The following is a 22847-nucleotide window of genomic DNA, read 5'->3' as shown; positions in this document are numbered from 1 at the left end:
ACGAGTGTACTACTTGTACTGGTGATGGTAGAGAGCAGGGTGAGGGTTCAGCACATACAAGCTGTACACATTATATGTATACAAACTTAGTCACACGGTGCGTTCTCTCTCTCTCTCTCTCTCTCTCTCTCTCTCTCTCTCTCTCTCTCTCTCTCTCTCTCTCTCTCTCTCCCTTATGATATTTTCGCTCATGTCTGTTATCAGATTTCCTTATGTGTGTGTGTGTGTGGGTGAACATTGGAAGCTTACAGCGATATTATTAGCTATATGTCCCAGAGCTGATGCCCCCAGAGAGCCCCTACCCCCAGAGATTCCCTGGCCCCAGAGAGCCCCCGGCCCCAGAACCCCTTAAAGTCAGCGAACATTACTATTTGATCGAGATCAAACTGGGCGAGTCCCAGGCTCCTGGGATGAAGCACATCCCACGGTGGTTCGTTAAACATCCCAGAGCACGACGGTACCATCCCAGAGCACGACGGTACCATACCACAGCACGACGGTACCATCCCACAGCACGACGGTACCATACCACAGCACGACGGTACCATACCACAGCACGACGGTTCCATCCCAGAGCACGACGGTACCATACCACAGCACGACGGTACCATACCACAGCACGAGGGTACCATACCGCAGCACGAGGGTACCATACCAGAGCACGACGGTACCATACCACAGCACGACGGTACCATACCACAGCACGACGGTTCCATCCCAGAGCACGACGGTACCATACCACAGCACGACGGTACCATACCACAGCACGAGGGTACCATACCGCAGCACGAGGGTACCATACCAGAGCACGACGGTACCATACCACAGCACGACGGTACCATACCAGAGCACGACGGTACCATACCACAGCACGAGGGTACCATACCACAGCACGACGGTACCATACCGCAGCACGAGGGTACCATCCTAGAGCACGTCGGTACCATACCACAGCACGACGGTACCATACCACAGCACGACGGTACCATACCACAGCACGAGGGTACCATACCACAGCACGACGGTACCATGCCACAGCACGACGGTACCATACCACAGCACGACGGAACCATACTAGAGCACGACGGTACCATACCACAGCACGACGGGTACCACCTCAGAGCACGACGGTACCATACCAAGCACGACGGTACCATAGCACAGCCACGACGGTACATACCACAGCACGACGGTACCATCCCAGAGCACGACGGTACCATACCACAGCACGACGGTACCATACCCACAGCACGACGGTACCATACCACAGCACGACGGTACCATACCACAGCACGACGGTTACCGATCCTAGAGCACGACGTTACCATACCACAGCACCGACGGACCACCCACAGCACGACGGTACCATCCAAGAGCACGACGGTACCATACCACAGCACGACGTACCATCCACAGCACGACGGTACCATTACCACAGCACGACGGGTACCATCCAAGAGCACGACGGTACCATCCTAGAGCACGACGGTACCATCCAGAAGCACGACGGTACCATCCTAGAGCACGACCGGTACTCATACCACAGCACGACGGACCATCCCAGAGCACGACGGTACCATAACACAGCACGACGGGACCATACCAGAAGCACGAGGGTACCATCCCAGAGCACGACGGTACCATACCACAGCACGACGGTGCCATCCCAGAGCACGACGGTACCATCCCAGAGCATGACGGTACCATACCACAGCACGAGGGTACCATACCAGAGCACGACGGTACCATACCACAGCACGACGGTACCATACCACAGCACGAGGGTACCATCCCAGAGCACGACGGTACCATACCACAGCACGACGGTACCATCCCAGAGCATGACGGTACCATACCACAGCACGACGGTACCATACCACAGCACGAGGGTACCATACCACAGCACGACGGTACCATACCACAGCACGACGGTGCCATACCACGGCACGACGGTACCATCCCAGAGCACGACGGTACCATACCACAGCACGACGCTACCATACCACAGCACGACGCTACCATCCCACAGCACGACGGTACCATCCCAGAGCATGACGGTACCATACCACAGCACGACGGTACCATACCACAGCACGAGGGTACCATCCCAGAGCACGACGGTACCATACCACAGCACAACGGTGCCATCCCAGAGCACGACGGTACCATACCACAGCACAACGGTGCCATCCCAGAGCACGACGGTACCATCCCAGAGCACGACGGTACCATACCACAGCACGAGGGTACCATACCACAGCACGACCGTACCATACCACAGCACGAGGGTACCATACCACAGCACGACTGTACCATCCCAGAGCACGACGGTACCATACCACAGCACGAGGGTACCATACCAGAGCACGACGGTACCATCCCAGAGCACGACGGTACCATACCACAGCACGACGGTACCATATCACAGCACGATGGTACCATATCAGCACGACGGTACCATACCACAGCACGACGGTACCATCCCAGAGCACGACGGTACCATACCACAGCACGACGGTGCCATACCACAGCACGACGGTACCATACCACAGCAGGACGGTACCATACCACAGCACGACGGTACCATACCACAGCACGACGGTACCATACCACAGCACGACGGTACCATACCACAGCACGACGGTTCCATCCCAGAGCACGTCGGTACCATCCTAAAGCACGACCTTACCATCCTAGAGCACGACGGTACCATCCCAGAGCACGACGGTACCATCCCAGAGCACGACGGTACCATCCCAGAGCACGACGGTTCCATCCCAGAGCACGACGGTACCATCCTAGAGCACGACGGTACCATCCTAGAGCACGACGGTACCATCCTAGAGCACGACGGTACCATACCACAGCACGACGATACCATACCAGAGCACTGCGGTACCATACCACAGGACGACGGTACCATACCACAGCACGACGGTTCCATACCACAGCACGACGGTGCCATCCCAGAGCACGACGGTACCATCCCAGAGCACGACGGTACCATACCACAGCACGACGGTACCATACCACAGCACGACGGTTCCATACCACAGCACGACGGTACCATCCCAGAGCACGACGTAACCATATCACAGCACGACGTTACCATACCACAGCACGACGGTACCGTACCACAGCACGACGGTGCCATCCCAGAGCACGACGGTACCATACCACAGCACGACGGTACCATCCCAGAGCACGACGGTACCATACCACAGCACGACGGTACCATACCACAGCACGACGGTACCATCCCAGAGCACGACGGTACCATACCACAGCACGACGGTACCATACCACAGCACGACGGTACCATCCCAGAGCACGACGGTACTATACCACAGCACGACGGTACCATCCCACAGCACGACGGTTCCATCCCAGAGCACGACGGTACCATACCACAGCACGACGGTACCATCCCAGAGCACGACGGTACCATCCCAGAGCACGAGGGTACCATACCACAGCACGACGGTACCATCCCACAGCACGACGGTACCATCCTAGAGCACGACGGTACCATCCCAGAGCACGACGGTACCATCCCAGAGCACGACGGTACCATACCACAGCACGACGGTACCATACCACAGCACGACGGTACCATACCACAGCACGACGGTACCATACCACAGCACGACGGTTCCATCCCAGAGCACGACGGTACCATACCACAGCACGAGGGTACCATACCACAGCACGACGGTACCATACCAGAGCACGACGGTACCATACCAGAGCACGACGGTACCATACCACAGCACGACGGTACCATCCCAGACCACGACGGTACTATACCACAGCACGATGGTGCCATACCACAGCACGACGGTGCCATACCACGGCACGACGGTACCATCCCAGAGCACGACGGTACCATACCACAGCACGACGGTACCATCCCAGAGCACGACGGTACCATACCACAGCACGACGGTACCATACCACAGCACGACGGTACCATACCACAGCACGACGGTACCATCCCAGAGCACGACGGTACCGTACCACAGCACGACGGTGCCATACCACAGCACGACGGTACCATACCACGGCACGACGGTACCATACCACAGCACGACGGTACCATACCACAGCACGACGGTACCATCCCAGAGCACGACGGTACCATACCACAGCACGAGGGTACCATACCACAGCACGACGGTACCATACCACAGCACGACGGTGCCATACCACAGCACGACGGTACCATACCACAGCACGACGGTACCATACCACAGCACGACGGTACCATACCACAGCACGACGGTACCATACCACAGCACGACGGTACCATACCACAGCACGACGGTACCATACCACAGCACGACGGTACCATACCACAGCACGACGGTACCATACCACAGCACGACGGTACCATACCACAGCACGACGGTACCATACCACAGCACGACGGTACCATACCACAGCACGACGGTACCATACCACAGCACGACTGTACCATACCACAGCACGAGGGTACCATACCACAGCACGACGGTACCATACCACAGCACGACGGTACCATACCACAGCACGAGGGTACCATACCACAGCACGACGGTACCATACCACAGCACGACGGTACCATACCACAGCACGAGGGTACCATACCACAGCACGAGGGTACCATACCACAGCACGACGGTACCATACCACAGCACGACTGTACCATACCACAGCACGACTGTACCATACCACAGCACGAGGGTACCATACCACAGCACGACGGTACCATCCCACAGCACGACGGTACCATACCACAGCACGAGGGTACCATACCACCACGACGGTGCCATACCACAGCACGAGGGTACCATACCACAGCACGACTGTACCATACCACAGCACGACGGTACCATACCACAGCACGACGGTACCATGCTTGACTGTCAACTCACAAACCTTTTTCGCCTGTGACCCAGAAGGGTCACAGGCCAGGTCGTACGGGGGGGTTGGGGGGGGTTGGGGGCTTGATGTATTTTACGTGTTCTTCTTAAGTCCGGGTCGACCCTTATTAAGGGATAGAGGAACAGTTGGGTCTATCGTGTTGGGGGCTGGCCTGCCCTGGCTTGCCTCGGCTTTTGATACAGCGGTGTAGACGGAAGGCGGCGGGTTCGATTCCCTCCCTGCCCCCCACCACCACATCCCTCTTGCTCGCTACTTGGGTAATTACTTAATACAGAGGCGGCACTGTAATGAAGGGCAAATATTGGCTAATTTCTGTTTCTTCCTCTCTGGCCAACTTGTAGTGTTTAACGGCTTTAATTACGCTATTAGCCACTAATTAATTGATGGTATAGACCCGCCTCAATTATTCAGGCCAGTTTGCACAGCTCGCCTCTCTCTCTCTCTCTCTCTCTCTCTCTCTCTCTCTCTCTCTCTCTCTCTCTCTCTCTCTCTCTCTCACAGTGTACTGCTAGTTGGAATAAGAAACATGCCTGGATCAGGAAAGACACACACACACACACACACACACACACACACGAAGACTGGTCATGTGGTTGAGAACAGTGGCAGACGAGGTCAGGAAGCGATGGTTGGGCAGGAGGTCAGCTGAGGGTAAGTCTCGTACGTCAAGCGTGACCAGAGTCGTGGGGGCCAGACCACACCACCCGAGTCTGGCTGAATGTATCCTGGTAGGTACACAGACTCTCTCTCTCTCTCTCTCTCTCTCTCTCTCTCTCTCTCTCTCTCTCTCTCTCTCTCTCTCTCTCTCTCTCTCTGGGGTGAATGGTTTGAAACAAGCTGTGGCTAAGGTTTGTGACGGTGTGGTTTACTTAGGGGGAGTGGGAGTGATGTGGTTTACGAGGGGGGTGTGGGTGTAGTTGCTGGTGGTGATTATGTGTTGGATGGAGGGGAGGAATGTGTTGGATGGGGAGAGGAGGATTATGTTGTCTGATTTGTAGTCTAAAGAGAATTGTGTGTGTGTGTGTGTGTGTGTGTGTGTGTGTGTGTGTGTGTGTGTGTGTGTGTGTGTAGGGGGAGGTAGTGCCATCTACTTATCCTCAACTCCTCCTTTATTATAAGAGAACAAATCGTGGGTGACCAGCGCACCGCGTCACCTTACGTTGTGTGAGCTGACCTGACTTGAACTACGTCTACTGGGTCAAGGGCGTGTCCATCCTGCAGGAGAGAAGGAAAGAGGAAGAGGGAGGGAAGGAGGGGGAAAATGAGAGTTAGGATGTAGACGCCATATGAGGGAAGCGACGCCATAAGTAGGAGCAGGGAAGGTACGAACTGATGCTTCGTGTGGCCGAGGGAGGGGGCGCTCTGCTGTGGAGGGGGAGGGGAGGTACGTCACACGAACGCCCTATGTACCCATGTACACAGGCTATAGAGAGGGAGAGAGGCATCTATACAGATGGGAGATGAGATAGTAGGGAGGGGAGTGGAGAGGAGGGGGGAACCCCGGGTAGTGGTGGTGCAGGAGGAGGAGGAGGCTCAGTGAGGTGGGCGAGCCACCCCCCCATCCGAACCAACCCCCCCCCCCCTCCCCACTGCCATCCTTCAGAAAACTCATCCTACATCATGCAACAACACTGACACAATGATAGAGAGAGAGAGAGAGAGAGAGAGAGAGAGAGAGAGAGAGAGAGAGAGAGAGAGAGAGAGAGAGAGAGAGAGAGAGACCCCGCTCCTCCCTTCATTACCTGACGGACGGGAGGTTCTCGTCTTCCCAAACACGACCCCCTCCCACCTCCTCCAGTCACCTCAACCACCCCAAACGAAACCCCCTAACCCAGTCGTCACACACACACACACACACACACACACACACACACACACACCTGATAAACCATGTTACTCGATAGGTAATTTGAACAGCTTTCGAAAGTTTAAAAAGTTCCTTGATAGTGGAGAAAAGTTCTTAGAGATTGAGGGGTGCCCCATGAATATGTAACCCCCCCCCCCCTTCCTGTCGTGGGGAATGACTGACAGACAGACAGACAGACAGACAGACAGGTAAGGTAACTTACCCGTCACCATAGTTACCTGGATGACCATCCGACCTGCTGCGGATCACAGCTGTCTGTGTGTGTGTGTGTGTTTGTGTGTGTGTGTGTGTGTGTGTGTGTGTGTGTGTGTGTGTGTGTGTGTGAGCATTTCCCCTCCCCCCCAATCTCTCTCTCTCTCCCTCCTCACCACAGCAGCTTAATTATTCATGATCAATTGGGTAATTGAAATTGTTCAGGGCTCCCTGAAGAGGGGGCAAGGGGTGGGTGGTGTGGGTTTAGGGAGCCCTACAGCCAGGCCAGCGTAGGGCACCAGAGCCCAGGGTCCCACTGGTGTGTGTGTGTGTGTACTGTGTGCGTATCATGGGTGTGTGCTGTGTACGCTCAACACCCTGGTCTTGGTCTCCCTTCCCCCCTCTCTCTCCATCATCTGTGCGCCATACAACCTGCCCCACAACAACAACAACAACACCATCTTCGTCACCGTCATTCCCTGCCACATGAAATAACCTTGGGTTGTATGTAGTACATCATCATAGTGAGCCAGCCCAGCCCAGCTGCTACAGACCACTACTGTCCCATCTGGACATCATTAATAATCATCAATAAATTGTATATATTAACCTTCACCTTTGTGTAAAGTGTGTGTGTGTGTGTGTGTGTGTGTGTGTGTGTGTGTGTGTGTGTGTGTGTGTGTTTGCTTAACAACAACTTGTTTGTTGGGGCGAATGTGTTTTATCATCCTCGCACGGACACCACTCACAGTGAAGGTGTTTAAAAGGCATCGTGTGAGGAGGCCGGGGTGGCGGTGCCATGTCTGTAATGACACACACACACACACACACACACCGCTTGATGGACGAGCCTCTTAACAACCCCCCGCGCGCGCGCGCGTGTCCCAGACCAAGTAGTGGGAAGGGGGGGGGGGGGGGCACTCCCGCTCCATCGGCGGCAGACGTGTTGTGATAAATAATAAGGTTGCTTGTCATGTGCATGTGAAGGCTTCACGCTCTCTGTCGTACCATGAACCTCGCTGAGTTAGTGTGTGGAGGAAAATAACAAATGATTTTATAGTTATAGTTAATTATTTCCTTCTGCCTTAACCAGGAAGTATTGGAAATCAACCATGTTTTTTTTTTTTTTCATTTATATCTTTAGCTGTTTACTTTGTGTGTGTGTGTGTGTGTGTGTGTGTGTAGACATAGCAGATCACAGGTGATGATGATGTTAATAATACATTTACGTTAGGATGTTAGCAGGTAGAAAGCTGGACATGGCAAGGCACACGTGAAAAAAAAGTTAAATTTTTTGTTTTGGTAGAAATACTATGGTTTCTTGTTCTTCCTCCTTCATGAAAGACAGACAGTATCGTGTGTGGTGCGACCATGTTCTCCACGAGTTGATTTTACGTGTAATTTGGGGTTGTGGGCGAGGGGATTGTGGCGGTTATGACAGGTTGGGTGTTGTGGTTTTCGTTGCGACGTGACCACGTAACGGTGTTGTATAAGTGGTTTTTGTGGTGTCAGGTAGTCTTTCTTTATGGTTGTGCCAGTCGTTACTGGTGGTTATAAGTTATGATGGTGTGGTAGTTGTGACTGTCGAGCTGGGTTTGAGGGGGTTGGGGTTATTAAAGGAAGGTTTGTATTAGTTGTTAAGTTGTGGGAGTCATCAGTTATGAGGTTAGCGGGTATGACTTCTGCGGTGATGTTACAGCGGCAGCAGCAGCAGCAGCAGCTGGTAGAGCATGCATATTTCAGGGACTAATCTGTGTTATGTGGAGTGCGGGAGAGCGCGGGCAAACACGCGTCTCTCACAGTATTCATCCGCCAAATGCTTCTGTCAACAAGCCTTCCCCGGGGCCCGCTCTCGCCGCCGCCGCCGCCGCCATCACCGTTACCGCCGCCGCCGCACCAGCATTTCGAATTCACTAAACCGATCACCCCCCCCCCCCCCCCCGCACGCCCTCCCTGACATGTGTGCATATTAATCTTATCCACAGTCAATAAAAAGGGCTATTTCACCCGCTGGTTTTAACTCACGACCCGCAAGGAGGATTTTCCTCCCCCCGACATTTTTACACCATGTTTTAGCCCGTCTCGAACGCATAGCTAAACTAGCTGCCCTTACTCAGTGTTTGAATTAAAAGGACTTTTTTTTTTTTGAATGGCTGTACTTACAACAGGCCAGTTAAGTGACATGTCTTAATCTGTTACATGTATGTCTCGTGTTAGATTTTGTATCCGATTTTATTTTGCATCCTTGAAAGTATTTATTTTCATGGCGTTTGAACTTCAAGTACTTTTTTATGGCGTTTGAACTTTTCATTGGATCCCTTACATTTTGGATCATAACCTCTGGTGTGTTGCAGACTTATCATCCAGGAGGTTAAGTGGGTCGTTACTCGGTGTATGGTAGTGTTGGTGATGAAGGGAAGTATGTGGTTGGTGCTTTATGCATTATGCTGTAGTTGGGATGTTGGTACACTTGTACTTTTGTGTAAATTTGAGCACTCATGTATTCGTTGTCATAATGGTGAATGTGTGATTGTGTTTCTGATAAAATCAAAACTAAACTCAGTCTTAAAAATATTTTTGGGTCATTCCTAGTACCCAGGGCAGACGTGTAGTCTTGTCCTTTATGTTCAGCCTTGTAGCCATGGGTACTGGAAAGGCAACTTGGATTATAGTTAGGAAAATCATTAAGGAACTTAGAGGCACGCCTGTCACTGCCCTGTACGTTGGTGTGTGAGGGATGTCGTGTATGTGTGTGTTGTAATTGACTCGCCAGCATCATCGCGCTAAGCAAAGTTTTCCCGGGTGTGAAAAATTAGGATCTGGAGGGTAGTTAAAGATGCTGACGTACGTGGCTTCTTAGAACACCAGTGTTGATAATATGCTGGCATGCAGTATTGCTAAGATGAGCTATACTTGTGATCATATCATCGATATATGCTAGTCATCTTGTGTTGCACCATAGTTGCTGCTGATTATTTTTGTTTTGGTGTTGTTTGGAGAGTGGTTGCGAGACATTTAAACCTGTTCCCATTTTAATGTTTTATGGATTTTGGTATATACAATAATTAATTAAGATGTTCTTTTGTTAAAAGATTAAGATATTTATCTCTTGGTTCAAGAAAATGAATATCATCACCTCATCACGTTTCATTTTAGACAGGCAAGAATGTCTGTCAGAGAATGTCAGCCATGCTGAGTATTTGGTCTGTTGTATGTGTAGGTAGAGATGTCCTAATAAGTATTGATGACACCCATCTTCCTATGTGATCAGACAGTGTTTCAGGGACAATAACCTGTGGGCTTGCACACACACACAGTTTGCAAGTACATTATACAAGAAGACCCTAACATGTTTTGGTAACTCATTTTTGTTGCAGAGCTTGCTAATCTATCGAGTATTTCTTGTGTGCATTTTCTTGCAGGGGGATGTCATCACACATGCATATTTCAGGAACACATTTATTTTCAGAAGAATCTTGAGTATCTCTTGCTGAACCTGCTTAATATGTGCTGTGTGTATATTTCATTGCATGTGCAAGCAGAGGAAGTGAATGTTTTGTTTGTCACCCAGGTTTCTGTAAGCAGGCAGAGGCAGACCCTATTAATGTCCCTGGTTTATATTTCTATGTAGTGGTAGAGCACATTTGTTGTAGAAGCTGTCGCCTTGTACTGAGTATATATGTTTGTTTGTACAGGCAAAGGAGGTCCTCACGAATGCCTGGTGTGTAGCACTCAGCTAGAACACTATGGAAAGTCTCGACCAGTCGTAGCAGGTCAGGCCGCCCATTATGGGCTGTCTGAGGCCCATTTGCCACCCAACCCCCGCGTCTGTAATGCCTGCCGGTGTAGAGCTGTACGCAGAAGGGTCACACAGTAAGTTTCTTTCTTGTTCATTGTCCAAACATTTTTATTTCTTCTTCAGGAAGGAATACTCAGCTAGGCTGTTAACCTGTGGATACATACTATATTGTAAATAACCCCAAACTCTTCCTTTGGGGGCTCCTTCAGCTTCAAGGCTGCATGTCAATCAGCAGCAGGGAAACGGTGGACTTCATTGGGGTGAGAAGTTACCCAGATGGATCTGTAGACCCTTTCATCCACATATTGTAGTGTTACAGCTTTGCTTAAGGTGTCTTTTCACTCGTAATGTAATCACAAGCTGGCAGATTCAGGTAACATCTTTCTACAGATATACATAAGCATGGTATAATTTCATAAAGAGATAAAATAGAGAGCTTCACAAGTATAAGACACTCTCTCTTCATAAGTATCAACTTACACACACACACACTATGCAGACATATAAATTTAATAAGTTGCATGGTAGAAAAGAATGTTCAAGATACAGGGGCCCAGAAGTGTTAAACTACCTCCCTACACAATACAGATATGTAAATTTCATACACATACAGCATATGGTACACTGGCACTAATGGACAATCCCTGCATGTGCTTATGCCTTGAGTGAAAAGGAACCTTCAGCAAGGATGAAAATGAGTGCAATCCCAGTGAGGAACTTAACATTCCATAGGAGTCCGTCATTCCTGCTACTGGATGTGGTACAGTCTTGAAGCTGCAAGATTCCCATAAAAGGGTCCTAGGGTTGTGTAATTAGATTAAAAAAGGTAGCACCAGGGAACAGACAAAGAAAGACCCATCTACTCATATATACATGCATTCAACATATACACATGTAATATTCATACTCAGTCGCCCTCATCCATTCCCAGCACCACTCCACCCCATAGGAAACAGCATTGCCACTCCCTACTTCAGCAAGGGAACACCAGAAAATGGCCAAAAAAAAGGCCACGTCTACTCACACTCAGTTTCTAGCTGTCATGTAATGCACCGAAACCACAGCTCCCTGTCCACATCCTGGCTCCACATACCTTTTCAGGGTTTACCCCAGATGTTTCACATGCCCTGGTTCAGTCCATTAACAGCACATCAGCCCCAGTATACCACATTGTTCCTATTCACTCTCTTCTGTGCATGCCTTTCATACTGCTACATGTTCAGGCCTTGATCACTCAAAATCTTTTTCATTATCCTTCCACCTCCAATTTGGGCTACCGCTTCTCCCTGTTCCTCCACCTCTGACATATATCCTCTTGTCAACCTTTCCTCACATTCTCTCCATATTTCCAAGCCATTTCAACACACACTCTGCTCTCTCAGCCACTTTTTTTTTTATTACCACACATCTCTCTTTCCCTTTCATTACTACTCAATCAAACCACCTCACACCGCACATTGTCCTCAAACATTTCTTTTCCAACATATCCATCCACCTCCGTTAAAAAAAAAAAGAAAAAAAAAGTATAGCCCATGCCTCATAACCATATAACATTGTTGGAACTACTACTAATTCAAACATACTCATTTTTGCTCTCTGAAATAATGTTCTCTCATTCCATACATTCTTTGATGCTCCCAGAACGTTTGCCACCTCCCCCACCCCATGATTTACTTCAGCTTCCATGGTTCCATTTGCTGCTAAGTCCACTCCCTGATATCTAAAACCTGCTGAACTTAATAACCTTGCTCATATTCACATTTACTCTCAACTTTCTCCTTTCACACACTTTTCCAAACATAGTCACCAACTTCTGCAGTTTCTCACTCGAATCAACCACCAGTGCTGTATCATCATTGAACAGTTGACTCACTCCCCAGGCCCTCTTATCTCTTAACAGACTGCATACTTGCCTCTCTATCCAAAACTCTTGCAGAACAAATGAAACAACCATGAGGACATCACACACCCCTGCCTGGGTTGAAGGGCAAGTTAGTTGGGATATAAGTTTGAATGGAGTAAAACTGCAGGGAATAGAGTGAATTGAAAGGATGTGGTACACAGGGGTCGATGTGTTAGGGCATGTGAAACGTCTGGGCTAAACCATGGAAAGGTCTGTGGGGCCTGGATGTGGATAGGGAGCTGTGGTTTCGGTGCATTACACGACAGCTAGAGACAGTGTGAACGAATGTGGCCTTTTTGTCTGTTTTCCTGGTGCTACCTCGCTGAAGCAGGGATCTTGTGGCATACAGATATGTATGCATATGGAGATATAGTCAGGCTGAGGAACATTATAGCATTTAATTTGGCATCATTTTACCCTGATTTACTGCTGCTTTTAGTCCCATAATTTATAAAATTTTTGACCTCATGCCCATCAGATTCTTATAACTTTTGGTTTTAATTTTTGCTAAAGTATTTCACTATTCAAAATATTTTTGTCCAATTTGTCTAAGATTTTGTTATGGTATAGATGTTATATTCATTAGTTATAGTTTGTTCTGCATACTGAATGTGAGAGTATGTTTATTTCCTATTTTTTCTTTAATTTTGGCATGAGAGAATTTACATCTCATCATATCCTTGTGCTTGTGGGTCTTCCAGATGCCCAATCCCGACATGTCCGACTCCAAAGTGGAGGGGGAAGCGTTTGCGGCCCTTACCTTCCCGGTGGGCTGACCTTCCTCCTGAGGTGAAGGATCCCATCATCAAAGAATTCCGTAAGTAAACATTCTTTGGGATTTTTTTTGTCTTAATATGTAACCCAATAATGTTCTTGGGTCTAGGTATTGTATATACATTAGTTGATAATATGAATGTACTGCATTTCATGTAAATTACCTTAATTTTTTTTGCCTCATCACAAAACTTTGTCGCATGATGCCTTACCAACAGAAATTCCAAATGACGTGACAAAGTGCTGTTCAGCGTGCCACAACCGCATAACTCGAAAGTTGGGTCCTGATGCTGAAGAGCCAGTGGATCCCACGCGGTGGACAGACGAAGACATTGACACCCTGAGATGTGCCCTAAGGGAGGTCAGTGCTGCTGGATATCATGGTATTAATGTAGGACTCATGGCTTTTGGATGTAAGACTTGTATATCACAGATATTTTATGCGTGAATCTTAGGGTGGGGGAGGGGGCGAAAATTCTGGGAGCTTTGAAGAATGTGTGGAAGTCGAGAACATTATCTCGGAAAGCAAAAATGGGTGTGTTTGAAGGAATAGTGGTTCCAACAATGTTGTATGGTTGCGAGGCGTGGGCTATGGATAGAGTTGTGCGCAGGAGGGTGGATGTGCTGGAAATGAGATGTTTGAGGACAATATGTGGTGTGAGGTGGTTTGATTGAGTAAGTAATAATAGGGTAAGAGAGATATGTGGTAATAAAAAGAGTGTGGTTGAGAGAGCAGAAGAGGGTGTTTTGAAATGGTTTCGTCACATGGAGAGAATGAGTGAGGAAAGATTGACAAAGAGGATATATGTGTCAGAGGTGAAGGGAACGAGGAGAAGTGGGAGACCAAATTGGAGGTGGAAAGATGGTGTGAAAAAGATTTTGAGTGATCGGGGCCTGAACATGCAGGAGGGTGAAAGGCGTGCAAGGAATAGAGTGAATTGGAACGATGTGATATATCGGGGTCGACGTGTTGTCAATGGATTAAACCAGGGCACATGAAGCGTCTGGGGTAAACCATGGAAAGTTGTGTGGGGCCTGGATGTGGAAAGGGAGCTGTGGTTTTGGGCATTATTACATGACAGCTAAAGACTGAATGTGAACGAATGGAGCCTTTGTTGTCTCTTCCTAGTGCTACCTCGCACACATGAGGGGGGAGGGGGTTGTTATTCCATGTGTGGCGAGGTGGCGATGGGAATGAATGGAGGCAGACAGTAGGAATTATGTACATGTGTATATGTCTTAAGTGTGTATATATATGTATACGTTGAGATGTATAAGGTATGTATATTTGCATGTGTGGACGTGTGTGTATATACATGTGTATGTGGGTGGGTTGGGCCATTCTTTCGTCTGTTTCCTTGCACTACCTCACTAACGCAGGAGACAGCGACAAAGCAAAATAAATAAATAGATTATTTATGAAAAGTGTTAATAGGTATGAAATGAAAATTAAGTTATAGAGTTTATTAGAGGGTCATGTGCTCTTTAGTAAAAGACTTTCCCCTTTATTACTCTGAATAATATGCCTCATTCTTGGCATAGTTCCACATGATAGTCCAGTGAACATTTCATACTGAAGTGTATGTACACCTTCCAAATAGGATTTTTTTCTCATCATTGCCATTTTGCTGAAAGTTAGATGCAACTTATTGAACATTGAAATTTGTAACTGAGATGCAAGGAAAGACATCATTACAAGATGCAAGGAAAGACATCATTACAGACATCGTGCAAGGGATTGCAGTGTCTGTATCGTACATTCTTACATCCATTCTTACAAATCAAATATAGATATATAAGGATGTTATGAGAAAGTATCAGATAGTATGATGTTAAGTAAGCATGAAGAAATTATACTTTGAGTTTCAGGCTTACTGTGTTTCAAGTATCCCTTACACCAAATAGGTATAGGTGCCTGGTTAGTTTTAGTGACAACTCATTCATGGCGAAGACTGGCGTACATAAAGTTTTTTATTATGTCATTTACTTATAATTGGTTATCTGTACCAAGTTGTATTTTTTATTGAAAAAAAAAAATATGTTAGTTTTCCATACATTCTCATTAGTTAAAGATTTGTGATGCCAGAGTCTGATAACAGCTTAAGCCAATAACCTTAATGGGTAGAAAAGGCAAGCATGTATATTTGGCTTGTACACTGGCAAGTTTTGTTATGGTTTCTGTTAGTTCATATTATTTTAATGAATGCTTCAGCAGACATAAAAGATAAAGATCTGTCTATTCTGTCACATCTTCATTGTCATCATCATTGTTATTTTCAATGTAAAAGTTTTTACAATGAAAAGAAAGCACAGAACCACATTCCATAGAACATTTTTAGTAACTTCACACTCATTTCCTTTCAAATTTGGAACATGAATGTACTTCCAAAGATGGTGATTGCTGAATCTTTCTTTTTTCATACTTTGCTGTTTTTCTTGTAGCACAGTATCCCCTGGAAATGATATATTGTAATTCTAATTTTATTTTCATCAGAATCTGGGATGTTCTGTAATTAATTCCTCTTCCTGTAAACAGGTTGGATGCCATTGGTCCAAAGTTGCTGAGCGGCTACCCAACAAGACTGAGGGACAGTGCAAAAGTTTTTATTTTAACTTCAAGAAAAAATACAAGTATGACGATGTGGTCGCTGAGTACCGCAAGTCCCGAGGTAATTACAACCAAGAAATTGCCTTGTTTTTGTTATTTGTATCAGCAAGTTTACTAGTTCGACTATAGCTAGGCTCAAGTCTCATGTTCCTCAGAATATTGCACACAACTTGAAACAAATTAATGAAACAGATTGGGGAAGAGCAGTGCGGTTTCAGAAGTGGTACAGGATGTGTGGATCAGGTGTTTGCTTTGAAGAATGTATGTGAGAAATACTTAGAAAAGCAAATGGATTTGTATGTAGCATTTATGGATCTGGAGAAGGCATATGATAGAGTTGATAGAGATGCTCTGTGGAAGGTATTAAGAATATATGGTGTGGGAGGCAAGTTGTTAGAAGCAGTGAAAAGTTTTTATCGAGGATGTAAGGCATGTGTACGTGTAGGAAGAGAGGAAAGTGATTGGTTCTCAGTGAATGTAGGTTTGCGGCAGGGGTGTGTGATGTCTCCATGGTTGTTTAATTTGTTTATGGATGGGGTTGTTAGGGAGGTAAATGCAAGAGTCCTGGAAAGAGGGGCAAGTATGAAGTCTGTTGGGGATGAGAGAGCTTGGGAAGTGAGTCAGTTGTTGTTCGCTGATGATACAGCGCTGGTGGCTGATTCATGTGAGAAACTGCAGAAGCTGGTCACTGAGTTTGGTAAAGTGTGTGGAAGAAGAAAGTTAAGAGTAAATGTGAATAAGAGCAAGGTTATTAGGTACAGTAGGGTTGAGGGTCAAGTCAATTGGGAGGTGAGTTTGAATGGAAAAAAACTGGAGGAAGTGAAGTGTTTTAGATATCTGGGAGTGGATCTGTCAGCGGATGGAACCATGGAAGCGGAAGTGGATCATAGGGTGGGGGAGGGGGCGAAAATTTTGGGAGCCTTGAAAAATGTGTGGAAGTCGAGAACATTATCTCGGAAAGCAAAAATGGGTATGTTTGAAGGAATAGTGGTTCCAACAATGTTGTATGGTTGCGAGGCGTGGGCTATGGATAGAGTTGTGCGCAGGAGGATGGATGTGCTGGAAATGAGATGTTTGAGGACAATGTGTGGTGTGAGGTGGTTTGATCGAGTAAGTAACGTAAGGGTAAGAGAGATGTGTGGAAATAAAAAGAGTGTGGTTGAGAGAGCAGAAGAGGGTGTTTTGAAATGGTTTGGGCACATGGAGAGAATGAGTGAGGAAAGATTGACCAAGAGGATATATGTGTCGGAGGTGGAGGGAACGAGGAGAAGAGGGAGACCAAATTGGAGGTGGAAAGATGGAGTGAAAAAGATTTTGTGTGATCGGGGCCTGAACATGCAGGAGGGTGTAAGGAGGGCAAGGAATAGAGTGAATTGGAGCGATGTGGTATACAGGGGTTGACGTGCTGTCAGTGGAGTGAATCAAGGCATGTGAAGCGTCTGGGGTAAACCATGGAAGGCTGTGTAGGTATGTATATTTGCGTGTGTGGACGTGTGTATGTACATGTGTATGGGGGGGGGGTTGGGCCATTTCTTTCGTCTGTTTCCTTGCGCTACCTCGCAAACGCGGGAGACAGCGACAAAAAAAAAAAAAAAAAAAAAAAAAAAAAAAAAAAAAAAAAAGTTACCTTTATATCAGCCTAAATCTGTGGACATTTGGTATGATTGAGTTTCAGGGGCATGGTAGGTTAATCAGTTGGTTTGAAGGTTAAATGGCATTTGTGGCTGAATATGGAGAGTACCTGCAGAAGTATGGTAGTGTATGAAAAGAAAAGAAAATGTGAATATAAATTAGGTAATGGAGTGCATCAAGGAGATAAGTCAAGATGGTTTGAGTATAAATTTGAATAGGAAGGACAAGGAGGAAGTGGGGTGTTTTAGATTCATATTAATGGATGTGGCAACAGATAGAAGCTTAGGGGCAAAAGTGAGTCATAAAGTGGGATGGAGCTAAGGTTGTGGGTTTATTAAAGAATGCAGTAAGAGATGTCAGTGTTTGCTAAGGCAAAGATTACTATGTTGGAAGGCAGATTGGTCCTCAATGTTGTATGTATGCAAAAGAAAGGAAAAGGGTGGATGTGTTAGAAATGAAATGCCTGAGGGTGATGCTTTGTGTGAGGTGGACTGATCATGTAAGAAATGATAGAATGTGCTGAAGTGGCTCAGGGATATGGGAAGGACAAGTGAAGAATGACTGACTAAGGGAAACTATATGTCAAAAATTGAGAGAGGGAAGGGGTAAGGGAAAGACCAAGAAAAGTGGTAGGATGGAGTGAAGGAGGGTTTAGGGTATCCAGGCTTTGAATATTCATGAGGGTGAGATGTGTATAAGATGGAATGAATTGAACTGATTGATCATGTGGGGGATGGGGTAAGGGCATATACTGTCAGTCGGCTAAATTGGAGCATATGAAGCAGTCAAATAGGTGCTGGCGTCAGTATGTATATGATGCATGACAGGTAGAATGGATGTGTGAATGAGACCAGTGTTTGTTGGGCACTTATCTTGTTAAGGCAGGAGGAGCAGTTGTGTTTAAGAAAAATATATGTATGAATTTGATTTAGTAATGATACTTTGTGAATATAGTACTTAATGACACTTTGTGATGAAGTCACATGGTAATTTTGGGTCATTTTGACATGGATAATTATGCAAAGATATGTAGTAGTTGTATTTTATATAGAAGATTGTGCCGTTTGATAGCATGGTGACTGTACAAGAGAAATGGTAACTCCATTAAATAGAGGTGGTACGTATTGATATTTATGTTTGTGAAGAGATATGTCTGCTGTACTCATAGGATGGGAAGTAGAATAGATGTCATGATTGTTGGGATTATTAGGTAGAGATATATAGGATTTGTGTGTGAAGAAAATGAATTATAACAGTAGATTGGTGTTAACTTTACGAGGTGACAGCACCTGGTTAAGCTTGTGCAGTAGGACACCTTGCTTTGAGTTTTGGAAAAGTCAGAAGGATGTTTGTATATAGATAAGATTAAAGAGCTAATGATACAAGTTTTGTAGAGACACTTGTACTTTTAAGATAGATTTGATGGAGGTCTTTAATCAAATTTATTGTTAGTACTTTTCGAACACTGTGCTAGTCCTGCCTTTTGGCAAAATGGTAGGAGCAATAGATAGAAGCAGTAGGTAGGAAAATTTAAATAGGAGCATTAGGTAGAGGTAGTTGGTAGGAACATTATTTGTAAGGAGCATTAGGTAGAATTTGTTTGTAGGAACATTAGGTAGGAGCCTCTGCAAACATTGTGTTTGAGTTGCCCACTGCCAGTGGCTTGTTAGGGTGAGGTATTAAAGGCTAAAAATTGGCATTAGTTATGGAGAGACTATTGACGTGGCCAGCTCTGTGAGGGAGCTCCAGGTGAGAACTGGCATCAGGGATATACATATAAAGATAGTTTCTTTCAGCTTAAATGTACTTTGGATTAGGTTTAATGCCATGGATAAGCCATTCATCAGTGTTTGACAGTGGTCAAACACTTTGGATGCATTGGCCAATTAACACAATTTATTTGTGATCCCTCACTTAATTTATGTTGAAATAGCCAATTGATAAAGTAGAGAGGCACCTGGTAAGGGTACTGATGAGCCTTTCCAATGAAAATCAAAAACTAGTATATCTTACCATGGCAGGTAAGGGTGATGGACCACCAACAGTGACAGACGAAGAGGAAAGTGGGTCGTCAACTTCCAGCTGTGATGAAGATGGTACTGTTCCACACCCTCTTGGTGGCCGTGATTCTGCCTCGGACACCGCCTCAGCTCCGTCCCCAGGTCCAGTGCACCACAACAACATTGATGGTATGTTGAGCAACAGTGAGTTACTTTTGGAATATCTTTTCATTAACATGCAAAGACTTATGATGATTTGGCATATAAAAGAGATTAAGAACATAGGTTAAAGAATAATGATTATAGCTAAATAGGTTGCAACAGGGGATAAGAGTGAGTGCTCAAATTACAGAGGTATAAGTTTGTTGAGTATTCCTGGTAAATTATATGGGAGGGTATTGATTGAGAGGGTGAAGGCATGTACAGAGCATCAGATTGGGGAAGAGCAGTGTGGTTTCAGAAGTGGTAGAGGATGTGTGGATCAGGTGTTTGCTTTGAAGAATGTATGTGAGAAATACTTAGAAAAGCAAATGGATTTGTATGTAGCATTTATGGATCTGGAGAAGGCATATGATAGAGATGCTCTGTGGAAGGTACTAAGAATATATGGTGTGGGAGGCAAGTTCTTAGAAGCAGTGAAAAGTTTTTTATCGAGGATGTAAGGCATGTGTATGTGTAGGAAGAGGAAAGTGATTGGTTCTCAGTGAATGTAGGTTTGTGGCAGGGGTGTGTGATGTCTCCATGGTTGTTTAATTTGTTTATGGATGGGGTTGTTAGGGAGGTGAATGCAAGAGTTTTGGAAAGAGGGGCAAGTATGCAGTCTCTTGTGGATGAGAGAGCTTGGGAAGTGAGTAAGTTGTTGTTCGCTGATGATACAGCGCTGGTGGCTGATTCATGTGAGAAACTGCAGACGCTGGTGACTGAGTTTGGTAAAGTGTGTGAAAGAAGAAAATTAAGAGTAAATGTGAATAAGAGCAAGGTTATTAGGTACAGTAGGGTTGAGGGTCAAGTCAATTGGGAGGTAAGTTTGAATGGAGAAAAACTGGAGGAAGTAAAGTGTTTTAGATATCTGGGAGTGGATTTGGCAGCGGATGGAACCATGGAAGCAGAAGTGAATCATAGGGTGGGGGAGGGGCGAAAATCCTGGGAGCCTTGAAGAATGTGTGGAAGTCGAGAGCATTATCTCGGAAAGCAAAAATGGGTATGTTTTAAGGAATAGTGGTTCCAACAATGTTGTATGGTTGCGAGGCGTGGGCTATGGATAGTGTTGTGTGCAGGAGGGTGGATGTGCTGGAAATGTGATGTTTGAGGACAATATGTGGTGTGAGGTGGTTTGATCGAGTAAGTAATGTAAGGGTAAGAGAGAGGTGTGGAAATAAAAAAAGCGTGGTTGAGAGAGCAGAAGAGGGTGTTTTGAAATGGTTTGGGCTCATGGAGAGAATGAGTGAGGAAAGATTGACCAAGAGGATATATGTGTCGGAGGTGGAGGGAACGAGGAGAAGTGGGAGGCCAAATTGGAGGTGGAAAGATGGAGTGAAAAAGATTTTGTGTGATCAGGGCCTGAACATTCAGGAGGGTGAAAGGCGGGCAAGGAATAGAGTGAATTGGATCGATGTGGTATACCGGGGTCGACGTGCTGTCAATGGATTGAATCAGGGCATGTGAAGCGTCTGGGGTAAACCATGGAAAGTTCTGTGGGCCTGGATGTGGAAAGGGAGCTGTGGTTTCGGGCATTATTGCATGACAGCTTAAGACTGAGTGTGAATGAATGGGGCCTTTGTTGTCTTTTCCTAGCGCTACCTCGCACACATGGGGTGAGGGGGATGTTATTCCATGTGTGGTGAGGTGGCGATGGGAATGAATAAAAGCAGACAGTGTGAATTGTGTGCATGTGTATATATGTATGTGTCTGTGTGTGTATATATATGTGTACATTGAGATGTATGGGTATGTATATTTGCGTGTGTGGACGTGTATGTATATACATGTGTATGGGGGTGGGTTGGGCCATTTCTTTCATCTGTTTCCTTGCGCTACCTCGCAAACGCGGGAGACAGCGGCAAAAAAAGGGGGGGGGGGGGTTGCAACAAGTGGGAAATAAGGAGTTAGGGTTTTTGACTTTATGAGAGTGTTCTGAAGCTCTTAGAATGGAATTACCTGCTTTTTTGAGGGTTTGTGTCACAGGTTTCATACATACATTCTCTCTTTTCAAAAATTCATTGGTTGTAATCTCATTTGGTTTTGTAACTTATGTTCTTTTGTGCTTACATGACTGCAGGAGTTGGTAATTAGTTTGTAACATAACTAGATAAAGATTATTTATTATTTATTTTTTTTTTTTTTTTTTTCCAAAAGAAGGAACAGAGAAGGGGGCCAGGTTAGGATTTTCCCTCTAAGGCCCAGTCCTCTGTTCTTAACGCTACCTCGCAAATGCGGGAAATGGCGAATCGTATGGAAAAAAAAAAAAAAAAAATAAAAAAAAGGGATTGTGTTTCCTGAGAGCTGATAAGCATTTCTGATATTGGAGCACTAATATGTCCTTGTCTATGAAATGCCTATCAAACTTCTTGTCACTAAGTCATTCCCTTTAGTGGTATTTTCTTATTCTACTTCACTTTTTTGTGGTGTTGCATCGACAAGTAAGGTTACAGCTTTGTGGCAAGTTTAATGTTCTGTTTCCCAAATTTTAAAGTAATGGGAAGCTTAAGGGTACAGGCACAGCATGATATAGTTGTTTCAGTAGTGAAGGACAAGCAAGGATAGGACTTGGGGGCATTGCTTGAGGGTTATTGCTGTTAACATCCTTCAACTTATATATTGAGCTTTGAAGCAGATTCATGTAGTCTCAGTGTACAGCAGTGATTGATTCTGCATGTGTAACTGATAGACATCTTCATGTGACAGAAATCTGTGTAATAGCACTGGATGATTGAGGTACTGCCTCTGCATATCTTCAGAACACTGATCTACTAGCCAAGAAAGATTCCTTATGCAGGATTTAAAAAAGGGAGAAGGCAGCTAGTTTTGCCTGTTTTAAAGAGCTGACTTGTTTGCTAATACGACGTAGACTCATTTGCTAAGATCTATGAGTGGGATGTACCATTTAATACATAAATACCAATCCTGTTGACTAAAGGCCTGCACTTTCT

The 22847-nt window shown here is 46.1% G+C and overlaps 1 protein-coding gene across 2 annotated transcripts in view; it reads left to right on the top strand.

Moving 5' to 3' along the window:
• The window catches only part of Smr (nuclear receptor corepressor smrter), a 155706-nt gene that overhangs the window by 126902 nt on the left and 5957 nt on the right, over window positions 1-22847 (top strand). For both annotated transcript variants that reach the window (XM_071680803.1, XM_071680801.1), the window contains 5 exons: window positions 10678-10855; window positions 13386-13501; window positions 13677-13819; window positions 15995-16127; window positions 19720-19887. In XM_071680803.1, the coding sequence (XP_071536904.1) occupies window positions 10678-10855; window positions 13386-13501; window positions 13677-13819; window positions 15995-16127; window positions 19720-19887 (738 nt within the window). The remainder of the gene's footprint in view (window positions 1-10677; window positions 10856-13385; window positions 13502-13676; window positions 13820-15994; window positions 16128-19719; window positions 19888-22847) is intronic.

Source organism: Panulirus ornatus, chromosome 32 (genome assembly GCF_036320965.1).
Source record: "Panulirus ornatus isolate Po-2019 chromosome 32, ASM3632096v1, whole genome shotgun sequence".
Classification (NCBI taxonomy): Eukaryota; Metazoa; Arthropoda; class Malacostraca; order Decapoda; family Palinuridae; genus Panulirus; species Panulirus ornatus.
Note: the sequence above shows the minus strand (reverse complement) of the source record. Positions and strands in the feature narration are given on the sequence as shown.